Below are 20,497 nucleotides of genomic sequence, written 5' to 3'. Positions count from 1 at the left end.
CTGCAGAATTCTTTCCACTTATCCAGCAGCTGGACACAGCCCTGATCACAGTTACATTTCTCAGCACAATGCAGCAACTTCATCCAGCCAAAAGCCAGACAACAAAATCTTTAGCTTTAAGCCTCACAACAGCTTTCACAAACAGAGCAGAACAGTGCAATTCCAGAATATGAATCCAGTTGCTCTACCAGCAATGAGTTCATCGCAACAAATGGAATATACACAGAATATGCAATACGTCAGCTTTTAAAAAAATTTCGATCGAATACAGGAGGCAACCAACTCTCAAATATAAAGATGTGGATCACTTTCATAACTCCAAACACTATTTACTGTAAAATGAAGGAAAGTTTGTTAAATTTAAGAAACTGAAAGCAGCAACAGTCTTCAGTTTTTCAGAACCACACTCAAAGTCAGTATTGAAATTAAGATCACAGCACAACATAAAAATCAGGCAAAGCAAAAAAACAATTACTGAGTTGCCCATCTTAAAAGTTTCAAGGGTCTCCAAGCCCACAGCTATAGAAATGGAGAAGGTATGTTACTTTCTGCAGCTTAACTAAACTATTTTAAAAATGGTTTTGAATTAAACAGATGCTAAGCATGTTTACACAAGACATTTCAAATTAAGAGTTGTTTACTTGAATTTAAGCTGGGGAAAATACATTTTGAAGCTAAATTGATAGATGCTATTCTCAAAACACAGTCAGTGTTTACACAGAGTTTTGCACCAGTTCAGCTTCATTTAGGCACCACCTTTCAGAAAAGCAGCATCTCTACATAGCCATACACCTTCCCCAGAAAAAGGGTAAGTGCACTCCTGGCTTTTCCTCTCCAAAAATCTTCTTCCCTCATTCTTCAAATACATAGCCCCATGCTCCTTACATGTTACCTGCCAACTTCCCTATTTCCTGCCTGTGCAGAAGGAAATCAGTTCCATATGAGTGTGCCCACGCTGTATGCAGAGAAGGGCCCAACCTCAGCAGCTTTGACCCGAAGAGCTGTAGCCCTTGCTCCAAAGGAGGGTATGGGGGGAAGCAGAGGGCTGCAGTCAGCAGCTACATTCAGCTGACACCACTGTTGGCTGCATGAGGCTTCTCCTCTACATTTCTCCAGCATAAAGACAAACTACTTATGGTTAATCTCTTTAACTTCAAACTGCATCAAAGGAGGGAGTTGTCATGCAGTCAGATACGTGACAGCTAAGAGCTAGAGTGCATGCAGCCTCTACTCCCATCTCGTTCACATTGGGTCTTTACAGGAATAAACTGTGTATGAGAGCTGCTCTACCTCACAGAGCTTACACCTTCTGGCCACTCCCAGATACCAGCCAGCAAAGAACACAATGTGCTTCTCAAACTGTTATGATGGAAAGGTTTCTCATAGCAATTTTATTTGTTTTTACAGCTCAGATCAATTCACAAATTATTTTAAAAAGGGAACAAACATGAAATGACAACTTAAATTCAGGAAAGACAACCAATATATAGCTTCCAGCCTTGCTAACAGAAGGTCTGCGTTTTTCTGCTTTAAGAAGCCCAGATACATGCCTCAACTTTCTGTTGTTAACAAGTTTCAGTATGAGTCAAACCCAGGATGTGTGTTTTACTAGGCTGAAAGTCAAAAAAAAAAGTGTTGACACTAATACAGACCTTGAAGCAACAACATACGAAGAAAAGAATTATCAATTATTTTTCTACTCTTGTGACAGGAGACTTTCAAATTGCAGCCAGGACAACATTCATCTCAGTAGCATTGCTTCACAGTTTTGGGATAGACTTCTACATTATGAGCCCCAAATGTAGTTCTAGTAGTGAGCACACATCTGTCAGTCTGAAGTTGTGAGTAATTACCACAACAGCATGCTTGGACACATACTATTCTCAACTGCAAATGGGTGCGCATTTTTGTGCATGAACATATATCCTCTTTAGGGAAGAGTTTGGTTGTGATAACTCAGAATGTCTCCTCTCCTCAGACGACTGTGAGGGAGTTGATAGCATCCAACAGCTCTTTGCACAGATGGATATAACTTTGTGTAGTCTGCAAACAAAGAGGCACGCATTGTTAATAGGATGAAAGCCCATCAGTTGCCAAAAATGGTTGCAAAGATTTGTAGCAAGAAGCAGGCTGACCAAAATAAACAGCAGAAGCAAGAAATAAGCTTTCAGGTCTGAAAGACCATGTTCAGCTCTAAACCAGAAGCAGCCTGGACTTAGTGTTAAAACTGCTGAGAATTGCGCTGAGTTTATCATAACTCAATTGCGTTAATCATATTAGACAATCTGAGAGCAAAGGATGGTGGGCACACATGGTGCAGGGGGGTAGCTGGCAAGTGGAGAGCAATTAGAGAGCTAGCCCCCGCAGGAAACAGAGACAGGTAATTACTACCTTTGAACACTGAAAGACCAGCAGGACAATATAAAGAAAATCGTCATGTAGCATAAAGCTAATCTCTCTACTATGCCCATGGTTTTATTCAGCTAATAAGTACACAGTTCAGTTTCTATCTCATTTAAGAAAGATATTTTGGAGGTTGTCTTAATCCCTTTAAGTGCAATGTCCTAAGAGTTCAAAAATGCCATTTATATTTTTCATTTCTTTGCATCCAAATTAAATTATTTAGGGCCTGAGCAAGACTGTTACTTAACTCTGGGTCCCTTCTGAGTAGGCAGATGGAGACATTAGTCAAAGGGACATGAAAAGCTCAAGTTCAGGTGCAGCAACATTTTCCCCAGTGAAAACACCACAAACCAGTAAGCTGGGCTGCAAGATCCTGTTGGCCGATACGAAGGGTGGTATGCTTGGGATGGGTGGACATATGAAGTGCTAGGGAATGCCACCGACTTATATGCTGCAAATCCTAGCTGCGTATGACACCAACACTCCATGACAGACACCTGTAACAAGATTACCATGATGACCAAGTTGCCTTTAATATTTAGTCCTCAGATGGTTTCACTTCTCCTGAACAAAAAGCCACTCTGTTTAAAGTGCTAATGCAGGAATGAGAGTCTTAAGAGTTAAGGTTCTGAGGTTTGTTTATGCACAGAATATGAAATGGCACCCACTAATAATCATGACTCAGTTGTAACACAATGTCTTTTGCGCATAATCCCATGCACTGTTATTGCTCCAGCTTGCCAGTGATAAACACAACTAAGCGATATGGTATCACCTGAACTGACAGTGCTGTTTAACACCCCGCCCCCATGATGATTATTAAGCTTACTGGTTTAATACATCAAAATACATCAATAAGTGCACCTTATTTCCCTCAAAACAATTCTATTTTGTCCAGATATAAACTCAGAAAGATTGTATTAATTAAAAAACCAAAATCTTTTTGTAGTGCTCTTCAGATTCATGCTGTGCTATCACAAAAGCAACAACACCTGAAATCTAAGCAGGGTTCAGGTAGAACATCTCCAAAATAGAGATGAAATAGCATATTAGCCTTTTTTTTGGTTAGAACAGTACCTTTTGTTTTTCGTGGTTTTGTTTTTATTTGAAATCCTATTTTCAATCTGGTTTCATTAAGTGAAGGAAAAAATCAGATGTAGCATCTTCGTAATCATTCAGAACCTAAGTAGCACATAACTGAACAGCAAAGCCCTTGAGAAGTAAAAGCAGATGGACTATATTATGTATGTGCCCAAGCATCTTAGGAAAGTATATGAAGAATTCCTGGGCAGGGGCGACCGTAGAAAAATTTGGTTCTCTTATGTAAACAGTGTTTTCCCCAACAGCTGTATTCCCCTTCCTGTTTATTCTTCTCTCCTGCAGAATTCTCTCAGTTTGGTCCCATCTGTATTTCATTTATTTTTAAAAAATATTTCTTTAGCTATCCTCCTAGCCTTTTCAGATTATTAAGGCTAAGGGAATTTTACAAATCTCAGTTCTCATTTCACAACCTGTTCTATTTACATTTTTACACTTCATTTAGGTTCTGAATTCATGTAATGATCCACATGGGTTAGGGACTTTGACCACACAGACCAGTTTGCAGTGTTAGTCTTCATGTGAGCAACAGAAAGTGTCTAGGCAATCATCTTTTCTGATTTTAAAACCAAAACACAGCAGAATAATTAAGTGAAAACAGTATTCAGTAGTTCCTTTTTTTTATTTCAGTGTCACTTTTGATGCTTATATATTTCTAGAATTATTACACATGAAAAAATTCTTGGAGCTTAATTTTTTTCACATCATATTTGAGAGACTTTAATATCTGGGCTAATAATTACTATATTAAAGTTGGGCTTAATGTTACTATTGATTTAAATCACTGAGGTTTTTTATGTATTTGTTTGATTCTGTTGCAACATTGCAAGCACTGCTAATTATGTGAACAGAATTTTTCAGGATGTGTCTGCCTGCCTTTTCTTGAAATAAATGCAAGTGTGAAACTGCATAACAATTAAACCAAGTCTACATTTTTTTGTTTCAGCTAGGCTACATCAAACAAGATTGTTAAAAAATATATTGTATCTGTAGTCTATCACCTAATCTTGTTCTATTTTACAGCCATTTTGCTGAGTCTGACCTCAGACTCTTCTTTCTTCAAAATAACTGAACAGATTATGAACCACCTCTCAAGGGCAAGCATCAGTCTCTGGGAGCAACCATATTCTACCAGCAATACCTCTTAAAATGATGTAATCTGTTTCTATTTATAAGTGGCATACTCTTATTATGCTTTTAAATGGACATCTCCATCACACATTGTTACCTTGCTTTTAACCCAGTAACAATCATCGTGGTATTTAATATACCTGAAATGGCTTCAGAAAATCATTGATTTTCTTATTGTCTACCCTGATTCTTACAAATGGTACCCAAAATGGTAATTTAAAGTTGTAAGACTATAAAATGCTTACACTGTGAAGAACGTTTCTACTTATGGTCACATTTTCAAAAAAGGTGCATCTTTCAAAGTTGCCTTAAAATGCTTGAGCATTTTGTATGTAAAGTATCTAGAAATGTTTTTGTTTCTCCACCTAATGTTACTGCGTTTGACATTGGAGAACCTGGAAAAAACATTACAGCAAAATTGCACAGAGAAAACACACTCAGCACTGAAACTGTCTACTTTTACAAGGAGAGACAATAATGACAAAGCAAAACCTACAATTTTGTATAAAGAGCACCTTTTTGTGTGTTTTGTTTTTCACTACCCTAATTTCCAGGTAAATCATTACATTTAGTATTTCCAACACCATATACTTTTGTATTTAAAAAAAACACTTAAAAAAATAATGTTCTTACTGCTATTGCCTACCAGAATGAAACCAAACATACTCCTGGTGGCACAGGCATGTCGCAAGAAGTGATATGTGTAGGTGTTGCCTATCATCATATTGTAAGAGCATGCTGTTATCTCTTTATGTCTGCCATCACATTGCTACATTAAGTTGTGGATCTCGGAGTGCAATGTGACACCATCTTAGTAATTTTAGAGTATGCAGCAATCTTGCAGTGACTTATTGGATCTCCTGGAATCTCGCCTATTCATCTAATGAGCAGCAGCAATCCAAATCAGCAAACACACTGGGGTTTCTTTGGGGGTCTTTTTTATTTTTAAGGAAGATTTTGAACCAAGATTGATAAAGACGGACTATCAAAGTGATAGATTCTACCATCTCACATTTCTAACAGGTATTATGAAAGCAAGCATTATTTTTCACATTATAGTGCCCCACATCTCATATCTAATGTGTGGTTTACTAAAGCTCTCAGATCTTTCTGACATTTCCAGAGCACAACCAGCATCATCTGCTCTCTCACATACAAAGGCCTACAACTGTGTCACCTAAAGGCAAATGTGCTTTAAGTTTTCCATGTGAAGTTCACATTGGAATTTAATGTGAAAGTATCACCTGAAAAGAAACAGAGACAACCGCTGCCTACAACTTTTTTTTTTTTTCCTAATTTTACAAACCAAAGTTGGTAAACAGTGACGACTATAGCTGGCTTTAAACATCAATCCGTTACTTTGCTATTTGTAACTATGGCAACTGAGAGTCTATTGATTACACCACTGTGACTGCAATAGCCAAAGACATTTTTCTTTGAGGCGCTGGTACACTTTGCTGCTTGGAAAACCAAAAGACTTTCCAGCTCATTATCGTCTGCAGATGTAATTACCATTAGTACATTTTCTTTTGGTTGACTTTCTAGTAGTTGAACTAGACCACCACCAACATCAAAAAAACTTCTAGGAGTGTCACCCTCAATTGAATTATATTTATTAGATGCAGAAAAACACTTGGAAAATATATTACAAATGCATAATTTTGTCCTGGCAGAAAGAGAGTTTAGTTGATCTTTAAGGTATTTTCCATCTTTACATTCTATGATCCTCTTAAATTTTTGTTTAGTGTCCTTCAGTCAATATTCTCAACTCTCAGCTCCTCAGAGCCCTAATTTTTCTACCAAAGTTCAATTCATTTTTCTAGTAATCACTCATCAGGAACTGCAACAATCCAGATTCGCAATTTTTTCCTACTAATTTAATAATTTGATTAAAAATGCCAAATAACAAGAAAATCTGTAATGTTATTTATAAACCTGTGTTGTTCACTGACTCTTCACCTTGTTAGCCTCTAAATGCCTACAGATTTCTGTAGAATTTTTTTTACCAGGGACTAAAATTAAGTTTACAAGGATGGAAGCTGCCATGTCTGTTCTTATTTCAAAGATCAGCATCAGATTTGTTTTTTCTCCTTTCCTAGGCTTTTTGTATATCCTCAGCTATCCAGGAGTTTTCAAATGTAACAGAGAATTAAAAAAAAAAAAAATAATTCTCTGGCACATTTCCACAGTGCCTTCAGGTTTGCAGGGCTGTTTGCTGCTGATATTCATGGATAGGTGAGTAGGAGAGTAGCAGATGATGCTGTAACATGGCACAGCCCCTTCATCATGACACAAGCGAAAATGCACTCACAGCAGGCAGGGCTAGTAGGCAAGAGGGCAGCAGGGGAGAGACATCGGTCCCAAGCCTTCCCTGTAAAGCTGCAGCAGCTGTATCTTCTCCGTACTTGCTGAGATCTTTACCACGAATACATGTACTTCAGTGTTTCCCTTCTGACCTTTTAATCAATTGATTTATTTAGATCTTTGTTATTTCCCAGCTGTCCACACAAGTTTTAACTTTTGTTTTTTAAAAGATATTTAACAGAGAACTTGCATAGATCAGCCACTCCCTACATTAGTACATTGACAAAACCAACAGTTGAAGCTATTGTTATATCATTACGAGTTCTTCTTGTTGAACTTTCCTTTTTCTCACTGCCTTTCCTTTTCTCTTGCCACATTTGTCTTTAAAATGCCATTTAAGGGCATTAATTTAATCTCAAGTATATAGAGTGCTACAACTAGGAAGAACTCGAGATAAGCCGTGCCCAAACAGCTCAGCTAGAAGCTTGCAAGTTCTTCAGCAGCTGCATGCAAAGTAACAGCTAGACATTAAGGGTCCTATAGTCATTTAGGATCTTTTGGGGAGTATTCCAACAATTCTCTTCCCTGGTAGGATCTATCCCACTTCTTTAACACCACTTAAGTAGTTCCGGGCTCTGCACTGTGTGGTAGGGCCTTTCTAACCTTCCAGCACAAGGAGGCCCAGCACAAACCATGCCACTTGTTCCCCCCACAGACCCCATGCGAATACATTGATCAAAACCCAACTTTTTTTCCAGACAGTACTCCATCTAATACATACTGTTGTACAACTCATATTTATTGCTGTAATATCCAAGTACCACAGAGACAGACACAGGACTTGCACTGTATTCCAAGCAGATGAATCTCACAGCATTTACAAAGGTCTGCTGCAGCCAGCCCATGCATCACTCCTTACCCTTAAACAGCTTCAACCTATTTTTTCGCCCACCTGATTCACACTGAAGCAGAGCTCCTATGAAAGCAGCTTTGGCAAAGCAGAGAGGACTAGACAACAGCAAGAAACAGAGCAAATCCCTGCAGGTACCCCGTTCTCAGCACACCGCTGCAGTGCGCCTTGTCTCAGGGATCCCAGCATGGCCACTGGGTATTTACAAAGCTACTCCAGCTTTGATTCAAGCCTCAGAATACAGGGGAAGCAGAGGAGTAGAATAATGACGGAAGCAAAAAACAAATATAGAAAGGATTAATTTGCTCTATTAGGTGTAGCACAATATATATATCCTGCCACGGCACAGATGTCATTTTTCTTATAGCTAGGCTAAAGGCCAGCACGATGATTTTTTCAGCTCTCACTTCTTACGGGTGGCACTGTAATGTCTAGGTTTGATGACAAAGTCTATACTGCACTGTACAAGCATCCAAGATAGCTTAGCAAGTAAAATTGAACAGCAGAACCTCTTCTGTGTTCCTGTAGGCTGCACATGGGAAGGTGTTGCCTGGTGCCATAGCTGGCATGTTCCTGCTCAGGAAATGCATGGAAAAGCTTAACTTTTTCAGAGCTGGAGGAAGGACACTGAGGGACTATCAGCACTTGGGCAATTTGGCCTATATCAGAGTTCATGCTACAGTGTACAGTCACCAGACAGCTAAACCAGCCTGGATTTAAGAACCTTAAATAGTAGTGGAGAATTTGGTAAAGGGGTATTAACTGATTCAGATTATTTTAAATATCACAGCATTGCCAAGGCGCTGTTTAGATTCTCTCCAGCAACACTTCAAACCCTGAACTTGGGATGGAAGACCTCTGTATCTAGAACTGCATAAAATCTGTTGATAGAAAAAAAAGAATGAAGGTACATAGCACTTATAAAACTTTGCAGGGAAAAGCAAATACTTTACCTGTTTCCTTGCTTTGACCCAAGTAGCTACAATCACATGGATGTCTTCCAATAACAATGTAAAAAGGCTGTTCTGCAGTGTTCTGGGACACTCTGAAAGTGGTAGTATTGTGGGGTGTCCCTTGTTTAGACTCATGCCTTGAGAACAGCATTAGAAAATTCTTTCAAATACCTCATTGTTTTCAAAGAGAGCTACAAAAATGCCAGTGTTTTAACTCAGATTTTATCAGCTCTGAAAATACCGACTCAACTATTGATCTTTTAGCCTGAACTATTCTCAGTGAAGGTATGAAAAACCCAGCTGGATTGATTTAGCTTTGGTCTCCAAAAACAAGTACCATATTTGTATACATAGTGATACATTTAGGATTACATTATAAAAGGTTACATACTTGAAAAACAGTTCTACAACCAAGTGATATAAATACTGCTCATGCACTACATGCATTAAAGATCACTAAACCAGCACTGTTTATTTGAAATAAAAAAGTCTGTTTATTAAAGTAATACTTAGGATTTTTACAATCAGAAGTCTGAAGAAAACTGTTTCAAGTGCTCTGACAGGATCAGATTCATTAACTACTTGCTGGTGTATCACCACATATGCAGCTCCAGATCAAACACGTCTATCTGGTGATGGTATATTTTAGAACCAAAAACCTTACACCAGTAATTACGATCTCTTTTTCAACACAAAACTAGCATGACTTCTTAAATTGTTGTTGCAGAACCAAAATAAGTCCTAAAAACCCAGCATTATACTGCCACACTATGGCACAATTAAGATCTGCAAGCAAGAATAGAACAAAAAGACAATAAAAATAACTCCTCTACTTCAGTTATTTAGGACTACAGTATTCACCATTAGTTTTGTTTGCCTACTACATTTGTAAAGCACTGAAAAAAACCTGTTGTGTCTTGTTCACCTACAGCTATCTAGGTACATTATGCTTGAGGATTTTATTTCTGTAATTTTTTTTCCCCCCAAAATGAAAAAAGAAAAAGTTTACTTTCTGCAAGTGTTAAAATCTCCAAAGACTAGTTTGATACGCCTGTTGCACAGATGGAATATGAAGGGAAGTGGATACCAAGTGCATTACTTCGTTGGCTACAAAATATAGAGCTTTTTGTTCTCTGCATTACAATGTGATCTGAAAGGTTTTCAGCTGACAGCCAGTCAGAGGAAACAAAGGTTCAAAAGACCTTCTCTAAGGTTGAGGTTTTTTTTAAACTACTGAGGTAATGCTACAGAATTTTAGGATCTACTTTCATTATTACTTTATGTCAGAATATAACTCATTTCAGACCGAGAAATTTTTGAAAAAACTTAGTATTTCCATATTTCTACTACTAAGTTTTGTGAGAGGTTTAAAAACAAAACAAACAAAAAAATCAAATCTTATTTTTGCTGACCTTGAAGCACAGCAACCCGATGGCTGAAATTTCACATCTAACATTTTAACTACAGCAGCTCACCATACACAGCATACGTTATTTTAATTACTTTGTCATTTATATAATTTATATCTTCCATAGCATTTGTTTTGCAAGAAAGCTATAAATCAATTTTGTATGACCATTACCAGTACTGCTTTATTCATTTTAGCATTCCATTATTTAAGTGTTTTTCTAATAAATCAATCATTATACAAAAGCAATTGGCTGAGGCCAAGACCATACTAATTATTTTACCTGCAAGAACTTGCCATTATGCCATTTCCCACAAGGCACAATAAAATACATGCCTGGTGCCACAAGACTTACAGGAATATCCTGTACTGAAGCATTAAATAAAGATTAGATGACTAGCTGGGGTTTAATTTGTTCCACCCCTTCTTAATTGCTATTGTCACCACTTCAGCTTACAAAAAACAGCATAGCCTAGATGCATGCCGATCCTTTCCCGCTAGGATGGTTTATTCAAGCTTTTAAAATCCTGAATTAAGTATCTTTCATCTCCATACACTTTCAGTCACAGTCTGCTTAACCCATTGATGAACAGGGATTCTCTTTTGTACATTACCCCTATCTAAGCAATACACACAGGCATACATAGGGACGTACACTTTAATACAATTTCTGTTATTAGGCCTCTGCTTTCAACTATCACAAAAATTCTGTAAATATTTTTACTGCCTTTAGTCAAAGCACAAGCCACCACGTTATACCTCGGAACCTAACCCCTGCTAATAATCATAAACAGCAAACTGTGAACATTATAGTTTTTTTAACAAAATCGGCTCTACAGCCTCACTAGCCAATGTGAAGTTCTCATGAGCGTTCCTGAACTGACTGGGACACGACCAGTCCAAATAAATTCTACATTCACATTTGATAGCAAATCTGCAGACTACCACCTAGGACTTGTGACTTTTGGAAGCCCTTTGGGAGGGGAGGAGTATAGCAAACTTGAGTGATACTGAATGATGACAATTTATGGAGAGTGCATTCTTAGCAGTTTTAGTGTTTAGCAGTTGCCAAAGAGTCATGCTCAACTGCATGAGGAACTCGGAAACAAATTCCAAATTTGCAATTCATCCTCAAAATCCAACAACAGTTGATTTTGAAAATGCTGGTCTTCAACTGCACTCAAAAAAATTAGCAGTAGATGCTAAAGCATTTCTGTTACGTGCTACTTTTTGGTTGCAAAAATTAATTTTCTCTTCCGTGGCTGACAGCAGACACATCTTCTTCCATCAGTCATTCAAGCATTACAGCTAAGTATTTAGATAACCTTCTTTAAAAATACATATTATTTAAATTATAAAGATTTAGCCTGAAGTTGAATCGACTACTGAAAAATGCTTTTTCTTACTACCGTATCTTTCCTTACAGCCCACGCTGTGAAGGATATTGTACTCCATACCAGATTAATTGGAGTTCTGTCACACAGAAAAGATTAGTTACGATAAATGGCATCCTTAGTGCTGCTGAATTATGTCTTCCTCAGAAGAACCAAAACCACGCTTCATTGTCATTCATCAGGCACCCCCTTCTAGGACACTACAGGAAACTTCATACCTTTCTGAACTTTTCCATCTGCTTATAAAGATCTGGATCCAGCTCCTGAGACACATCTTTCATCCAGAGTAGAGCTCCTCTGTATTCAGTCCGATACTGTTCCATTCGGTTTACTGTTAGCCATGTGTCTGAGATGGCCCTATATCTGAAAGTCTCCACTTCTTGATATAATCTACTCAAAGGAGTACGCAGTGCTAATCTGGGGGAAGGCATGCAGGAAAGAAAGGAAGGAAGGAAAAGAACATGTTAAAGAAGCTGTTCCACAAAGGCAGATGTACATGTAAATAAAGAAGTCATCTGTCAAGTAGACAATTATCTGATTTTTTTTCCCTTTTTTTTTTTTTACCGAATCTGAACAATTCCTTTGAAGGCTGTTTATCTTTTGGAAGGATTTAGGCATTTTCTTAAATATTTCTTCCAGCAACTACACTTTGGAAGGCAGTAGGGGACACTGTTGTTTTCCCTATGCCATCACTTCAGCTTCTAATGGGATCTCAGAACTAGACCAAATTACTCCACCTTCTGCTTTGCTTCCTGCTGCTCCTGCTTTCTTCTTGGTTGCCAGCAGCCACCTCACTGGAATGGGTTCAATCAGTTCCACACCAGTGTACAGTTAATTTAGTGTGCTACTTAGGGACTTCCTAGGCATAAAAGTGTCTCTAAATTGAGCTCCAGTAACCAGCAAATTGTGTCTTCTTGATCTCCAGCTACTCAGCTAGCTATTGGGATGTAACGTAAACAAGAGCAGTCCTAACTTCAACATGAACTTGAAGATGGCTCAAGAGAAGACAGAAATTGGTTTTATTTTTATGCGAGTTTATTTTAAAAGATGCCTTAAAAATGCATTGAGTAAGAGATACAATATAAAATGTGAACTTCTTGCGGCTTCCCTGCTCCACTTTTTCCTCATTCCACAGATACTCACCCAGCCGCTGAAAGGAAAATTCAGTTTATGTAGACATGTCATACAGTGGGATTTCTATAAACAGTTAAGCTTTATAAAGAAGCTAATCATCAGAGCTTTTGCTCCAAGGTGCCTTTTAAAGATTCCACTTACAGCTGTTACTGGATGTGCTAATGACCAAACTCTAGCCCAAGATAAACATATGAAATTCTCAGTGCTCTGTATGCAATGTTTTATTTTGAGCCAAACAGCTGCACTGTTAAGCTAAAGCTGGAAAGTATCACAGTAATTAAGAACCCCCAAAAATCCTGCAAAATAGAATGGAATAGAATTTTCCCTTGCAAATGATGGTGAATTTCAAACTTTCATAGTCCTGATACTATTAAAAGCAGCACATCACAATACTTCTAATGTCATCGAGTACTGTTAATTTTAAAGTCTTTGAGCAAACACAGGGTCAGTAAGACATCAAGGGCTCTGGGTAACAGCATGTGTTTGTGTGTATGTGTCCCTCCGTATTCCTTGCCTTTTACTGATTTGCTCCTACCCAACCTACATGAGCTCAGTGGGGATCTGGGATCTTCTCCTGGAGGACTTCACAGTTAAAGCAGAAAATTACATAGAGACTCCCTTCTCTTCTGTCTGCTTGAGGCATGAGACTCCATAGCCCAGACAAAGGCACTCCTTTAAGCATTTACCTGCCCTCCCAGGACCCAGAAACCTCCACAATGGGCTTGCTATAGCATTTCTCTGCAGAGTAAGAAGTGCCACCAAGCAGGAGAGGGACCTGACATAGCTCCTTTACAACCCCACTACTAGAGAGGCTGTACAGATGCACCTGTACAGCTTTAGAACTGCTGAGCTGAACAGGCACAAGCGGGGGATCTGCAGATACACAGACACAGCACACCCACAGGACAAAAAACAGGATCAGGCAAAACTACACAGAGCAAGCCAGTAATATTGTGAATACTATAGCAGATTTGGTTGATAATAACTTTCATAGCATTTGGCTCCTCACACATTTCAAATGGCAAAACAAATTATGCCAATGGCGAATCAACTACCATTATCTCACGAGCTTTACAAATCAGATGGTAATTCTGACATAGGTACCTTTGCTGAGAAGAAAAGCAGAGGGCCTTTCCCGTGGCTTGCATCATTTTTCCTGCTCTTGTTTTATCCTGAGAACCCTGTGATCGAAGAAATTTCCCCAATTCATTTTCTTCCTGAGACAGAACTAACAGAAAATAAATGAGTGGTCAAACATGTTATTTAATAGATACCTAACAGCTTTAAAACTGGCCTAACATCAAACAGCTTAAGTCACTCCAAATCCAAGCAGTACAGCAAAAAAATAATTTAATGGAATCCTTGCATTTATTAAACAGAAGATCTTATTCACTCGAGACATTTGTTGATGGGTTTGCTGTACTTAACAAGAATCACAAAATTCCATCAGTGCCAAAAGACAGCAAAAGAAACAGAATTGTAGAATGCTTTGGGTTGGAAGGGACCTTTCGAGGTCAACTAGCCCAACCCCCCTGCAGTGAGCAGGGACATCTTCAACTAGACCAGGTTGCTCAGAGCCCCATCCAACCTGGCTTCGAATGTTTCCAGGAATGGGGCCTTCACTACCTCTCTGGGCAACCTGGTGCAGTGTTTTACCACACTCATTGTAAAAAATGCCTTCCTTATATCCAGTCTAAATCTATCCTGCCTCAGTTTAAAATCATTACTCCTTGTCTGTCACAACAGGCCTTGCTAAAAAGTTTGTCCCCATCTTTCCTATAAGCCCCTGTCAAGTACAGAAAGGCCTCAATACGGTCTCCCCACAGCCTCTCTTCTCCAGGCTGAATTACAGAATGCTTTGAGTTGGAAGGGACCTTTAGAGGTCATCTAGCCCACCCCCCCTGCAGTCAGCAGGGATATCTTCAACTAGACCAGGTTGCTCGGAGTGACGTCCAGCCTGGCCTTGAATATTCGTATAGATGGGGCCTCCACTGCCTCTGGGAAATCTGTTCCAGTGTTTCACCATTCTCATGGCAAAAAAATTCTTCCTTGTATCTGGTCTAAATCTAACCCCCCTCAGTTTAAAGCCATTGCTCCTTGTCCTATCACAACAAGCCCTACTGAAAATATTTTCCCCATCTTTCCTATAGGCCCCTTTCAGGTACTAAAAGGCTGCAGTAAGGTCTCCCCACAGCCTTCTCTTCTCCAGGCTGAACAGCCCCAACTCCCTCAGCCTTTCCTCCTAGGAGAGGTCTTCCAGCCCTCGGATAATCTTTGTGGCCCTCCTCTGGACCCACTCCAACAGCTCCATGTCCTTCTTGTGCTGGAGGCTCCAGAGCTGGATGCAGGACTCCACGTGGGGTCTCACCAGAGCAGAGTACAGGGGCACAATCACTGATGAAAACGTTGAACAGCACCGGTCCCAGTATGCACCCCTGAGAGACACAACTTGTCACCGGCATCCATCTGGGCATCGAAACATTGACCACTACCCTCTAGCTGTGACCTTCCAACCAATTCCTTAGCCACCGAACAGTACACCCATCAAATCCATATCTCTCCAATTTAGAGAGAAGGATGTTGTGGGGGACTGTGTCGAAGGCTTTACAGAAGTCCACATACATCACATCCATAGCTCTTCCCTTGTCCACTGATGTAGTCACGCCATCATAGAAAGCCACTAGGATGGTCAGGCAGGACTTGCCCTTGGTGAAGCCATGCTGGCTGTCTCAAATCACCTCCCTGTCCTCCATGTGCCTTAGCATAGCTTCTAGGAGGATCTGTTCCATGATCTTCCCAGGCACAGAGGTGAGGCTGACATGTCAGTAGTTCCCAGGGTCCTCTTTCCTACCCTTTTTAAAAATGGGCACAATGTTTCCCTTCTTCCAGTCACCAGGGACTTCGTCTGACTGCCGTGACCTTTCAAATATCATGGAGGGTGGCTTGGCAGCTACATCAGCCAATTCCGTCAGGACTCTGGGATGCATCTTGTCAGTCCCATAGACTGAACAGCCCCAAGTCTCTCAACCTGTCCTCACAGGAGAGGTCTTCCAGCCCTCTGATCATTTTTGGGGCCCTCCTCTAGACCCGCTCCAACAGATCCATGTCCTTCTTGTGCTGGGGGCTCCAGAGCTGGATGCACTCTCACCAGAGTGGAGTAGAGGGGCAGAATCCCCTCCCTCGACCTGCTGGCCAGGCTGCTTTTGATGCAGCCCAGGATACGGTTGGCGTTCTGGGCTGTAAGCACACATTGGTGGCTCATGTCCAGCTTTTCATCCACCAGTACCCCAAGTCCTTCTCCGCAGGGCTGCTTGCAATCCCTTCATCCCCCACCCTGTACTGATACTGGGGGGTTGCCCCGACCCAGGTGCAGGACTTTGCAGTTGGCCTTGTTAAATCTCACGAGGTTCACACAGACACACTTCTTGAGCTTGTCCAGGTCCCTCTGGATGGCATCCCGTCCTTCTGGCATGTCAGCTGCACCACTCAGCTTGGTGTCATCTGCAAAATTACTGAGGGTGCACTCAATCTCGCTAAGTCATTGATGAAAACTGGTCGCAGTACGGACCCCTGAGGGACACCACTTGTCATCAGCATTCATTTGGACATCAAGCCGTTGACCAGTACCCTCTGACTGTGACCTTCCAACCAATTCCTTATCCACTGAACAGTCCGCCCATCAAATCCGTATCTCTCCAATTTCTTCACAGGAAATATGCTATTTCTTTCTTGAACTAAATAATTAGGTTGTCATGTTTTAACCCCAGTTGCCAACTAAGCACCACACATTCTACACAATACAAACACTATTTTTAAATTTATGTTTCAAATACCTGAAATATTTCTATTTCAAATTAACTGATTGTTTTTTTGAACAAGAAAAATAAAAGTGTTTTTACACTGAGTTGTTGACTAGTCCCAAATTGGGACCAAGGGTCTTCACAATCTCTCACCCTTACAAAAACATTTCATTACAGCCTAATCTACTAGTCTTCCAAACTGGTTGTCTCCTATAGCACCTATTTCTTCCCACTACCAATAGAAAGAATGGCCTAATACAATAAAAGAAGATCTTTTGAACTCCTCTTGTCATTTTTCCAAATATTGAAAGTCAAATCAATGCAGACTCACAGCATACTCTGGTAGACCATGCTGCATGCACATTTTTGTGCCAGAGATTTCAGTTCTTGAACGCAGTACACTACTATTCTGTATTCTAATTTTATCTCCATATCCTGAAACATCATCTCTGACTCTCTTTGGACAGGCAAAAGAAAGAGGAAAGACTGGAGAAAATATGCATAACACTCAACAAAAGAAAGTAAATTAAAAGATGTCTCCAAAGCTGAATTCCCTTTTCCAGGCCAGAAATCACAGCAACAGAAAATCAAACAATATTGATTGAAGATAACCCTTAGAGGTCATTTAATACAACCTGCTGTTTGAAACCTCCCAAATGAGGTTCCTGTCTCTCACTAATGACTACCACTAATAACTGTACAACTGTTACATCCAAGTCAGCATTATCAAATTCATCATAACAGCATGGATTACTTAATTACAAAACTAACAATAAGCCCAGTATTCTTCATAGTCAATCCTGATAAAAAAAATAAAACAGTTCCGAATGGAGTCAGGATTTCCAAGACAAGACACTTCTGAATTTAGACAGACAAAGCAAGTAAAGGAAAAACCCCCCAACTTTAAAAAGCAGTACTTCTCTCATATTTATTGCTACCTATCACTATATATCATCAAATATAAAACTTAAGAACTAGAAGATCTTCAAGCAAATAAGCAAGTCCACCTTTAGCTGTCTGCAAGGAATGTTATGTTTGTTTTTAACTAGGATGACACTAGCAGCTCCCCATTTTCATATTTACTTTTTTACTTGTCCTGTGATTCCATACTGCAGACCGTCTTACTTTAACTACTGTATTTGATCATACTTACAACAGATCCTTTTTTGATACAATTCAATTGCTTTCAGCAACTCCATACATGTTCTCTGAATAGAATGGAACAGCTGACATTGAAACAGAACACAAAAAAACTGTAAGCATATGCAAGAAACATGATTAAAACACAAGAAAGAGCTTAATTTTTTTTAGAAATTATTAGGTATCACTATTTCCTTCTTGAACAATGAGTAATCTTTCTGGCTTGAAGGCATTTTTCCTTATCAATTGTGCTTTTCTTCCATTTAAGTTATCCACTGAAACTACAGACAGACCAATCATAACATACAAAGGAAAATAAAGACAAAAACAATTTGGAAACATTTGGATAGTTAACAAAACTATTCATGATTTTTTTCTTATTCATTTCTTTGGATACATATGAAGATGTACAAATTTTTGTTTCTAAAAACCCACACCAGAGCAACAAATTATCAAAACGTCTACCATGTTTATAATGTGTTAAGTGGCAATATGCATACTGAATTTTAATACCACAAAGTCTAGCAGAAGAAAATTGCATGGGTATGTCAACACAGAAAGTTATTGATTTAAACTGGACTTTTTACTGGCATAGCTCTAGTTTTCTAACCAAATTTATAAAGCAGCAGTTTCCAAAGGAAGTCAGGGGCGAAAAAGTCAGCCTTCACTAAGTTTGCAAGTTGTTTCTAGAAAACAGAAAAATTACTACTCTTTCTTCCTATCTATCTAAAACCTCCAATTGGTAACTTAAACTCCACTGAATCAAGTATCATACTAATTTAAGCAAAATGGACTACTGGCTCAGTAACTGTCTTCCTTTGCATCTGTTAACTCCCTGTACATTTACATGGGTCTTGTCTTTTAAATTGAGAGTGTGACTTGCAGTTGAGAAGTTGTCCAAGTGAAAACATGCTTGTACTTTTCTATCTGGTAAACATAAGTTTCCCTATTTCCAGTCCCACCTTAGTTAACAAAGCATGCTTACTGATGAATCTGCAACACAGTAAGCATGGTAGGAACTCAGGTGTATATATTTAGAAAGCATTGTTTCCATCCTTACAGCTTATTTTACATCCATGCTCTTGATTTATAACCCATCATGAAGACCCCACAGCTAGAATTGTCACATTATAAGTTATCACTATTCTAGCTAGAACTGCAGGGGTTTGTTTGTTGTAAAACAGCCTCTTGCATTTCAGCTAAAACGCAAATAAACTGAGAAACCTAACTCAACAGTTTTCTAAGAAACTGAAGAAAAAACAGTAAGGCAAAACATTTACCCTTAAGTAACAAAACAATACTGATAAAACTTCGCTGGAAGTTTATAACAACATGGTTATTACAATTTAGAAGATCATTCTCTATCTTTTGCTTTGTGTCCAAGGTGCTCAAGCTCTTCAATTTGTAGAACCTTGATTTTTTTTTCAGTGGGGTTGAGGATACTGACAGCACAACTGTATTTGTCACACAGCAGGATTTCTTGGTCACACTTTACAGACTTTTAGAAGCTGTCTTTGGTCATGTCAAAACCACTAATCTGCCCAAAAGCTCCAGAGAGGAGAGTGCACTATGCACCTTGCTCCTGCTTTATATATTCCATGGTTTTCTGATATTTGTGGTTTTTTTATAACTGTCAAAAAGAATGTCATTTGTAGATACTATAGACTACTATTTAAAAAAATGTTTTAAACTGGTATTAGCAAAGGATAAGGATGACTGACATCGGCACAAAGCATGATCTACTGCTCCCACCCACGCGCCCCCCCCCCCCAAAAAAAAACCAAAACAGAAAAAGAAAAAACTTGCCCCCAAAACCTGAAAATAGACAGAAGAGGTGTTAGGTTCCCAGTCAAGCTTGAGGGACATGTGCTTTTGTATTACAAAATGCCACTATACTCCCCATATTTACACAGGTACTTCTGCTAAAAATTGGAAAGCATATTATAAGAAAATAATGATGAAAATGTATATACATTATCATATAGTAGCTATGTGTACACATCTTAGAGGCTTGATGGAAATTAAAATGCTTTAATGATTAACAAAAAATACACATTATGTAGATATTACAAACCTCTAGTTTAGCATCCAGATCCGCATCTGAAGCCACAACATGTTCATCTTCCTTTTTGCCTGTGACTTTTATAAGTGTTTGTTTTGTTTTCCAGTATTTCTGCTGCATTTTATTGACCACAGATTTTTCTTGGCTTTGAGCATATTGGTCATAAAATTCCCTTGGATAATTGCTAAAATATTAAGAAACAAAACTATAAAACTTCAATAGGATGCTTAAAAAATAAGTCTAACAAGCTAGATTAATACACTTCCATTAAGCACACTGCATTTGCATGCAGCCGTATGTATTCTAACATGCATTTCTCATTATGCATTAATAAAAAAAGCAATTAAAAATAGCACTATTCCACAAATATTTCCCACCCTACTTTGAAAAACAATACACTGCTTTCATTTCAGCAGTGTCAGGATTTCACAAATTTCATTTTATGAACGGAATTAGACTACTTGCCCTCCCTTTTTTTACAACTGAATAACAAAGAATTAGAAGAACACTAACCTCTTTTTGAGCATGCTATCTGCAAGATAGATAGCTCACATCTTTATGCAATGACTACATGAAAACTGCAGGTGCATAACAAGTAATCTTTTTTTCAAAGATTATTTTCTACTGACAGATGATTTTGCATTCCTCTAGCAGACCTAATAAAAAGTGCAATCTAAAGAGAAACTCTGTAACATTCAAACCACACGAAGGTGGTTTAATAGAAAATACAGCCCCATAATCAAACTTGATATCTTTCAGG

General features: G+C 38.9%; 1 protein-coding gene across 14 annotated transcripts in view; it reads right to left on the bottom strand.

The window, feature by feature from the left end:
* The window catches only part of ICA1 (islet cell autoantigen 1), a 78,852-nt gene that overhangs the window by 42,507 nt on the left and 15,848 nt on the right, over positions 1-20,497 (bottom strand). For 13 of the 14 annotated variants that reach the window (XM_075419277.1, XM_075419274.1, XM_075419275.1 and 10 more), the window contains 4 exons: positions 19,750-19,921; positions 17,689-17,761; positions 13,840-13,963; positions 11,820-12,018 (listed from right to left, as the gene is read on the bottom strand). In XM_075419277.1, the coding sequence (XP_075275392.1) occupies positions 11,820-12,018; positions 13,840-13,963; positions 17,689-17,761; positions 19,750-19,921 (568 nt within the window). Of the gene's footprint in view, positions 1-11,819; positions 12,019-13,839; positions 13,964-17,688; positions 17,762-19,749; positions 19,943-20,497 lie in introns of all 14 variants that reach the window. The other variant, XM_075419284.1, reaches the window with a different exon arrangement.

Source organism: Opisthocomus hoazin, chromosome 4, assembly GCF_030867145.1.
Source record: "Opisthocomus hoazin isolate bOpiHoa1 chromosome 4, bOpiHoa1.hap1, whole genome shotgun sequence".
Lineage (NCBI taxonomy): Eukaryota > Metazoa > Chordata > Aves > Opisthocomiformes > Opisthocomidae > Opisthocomus > Opisthocomus hoazin.
The sequence above is the reverse complement of the archived record's forward strand: the minus strand, read 5'-3'. Positions and strand labels throughout refer to the sequence as shown.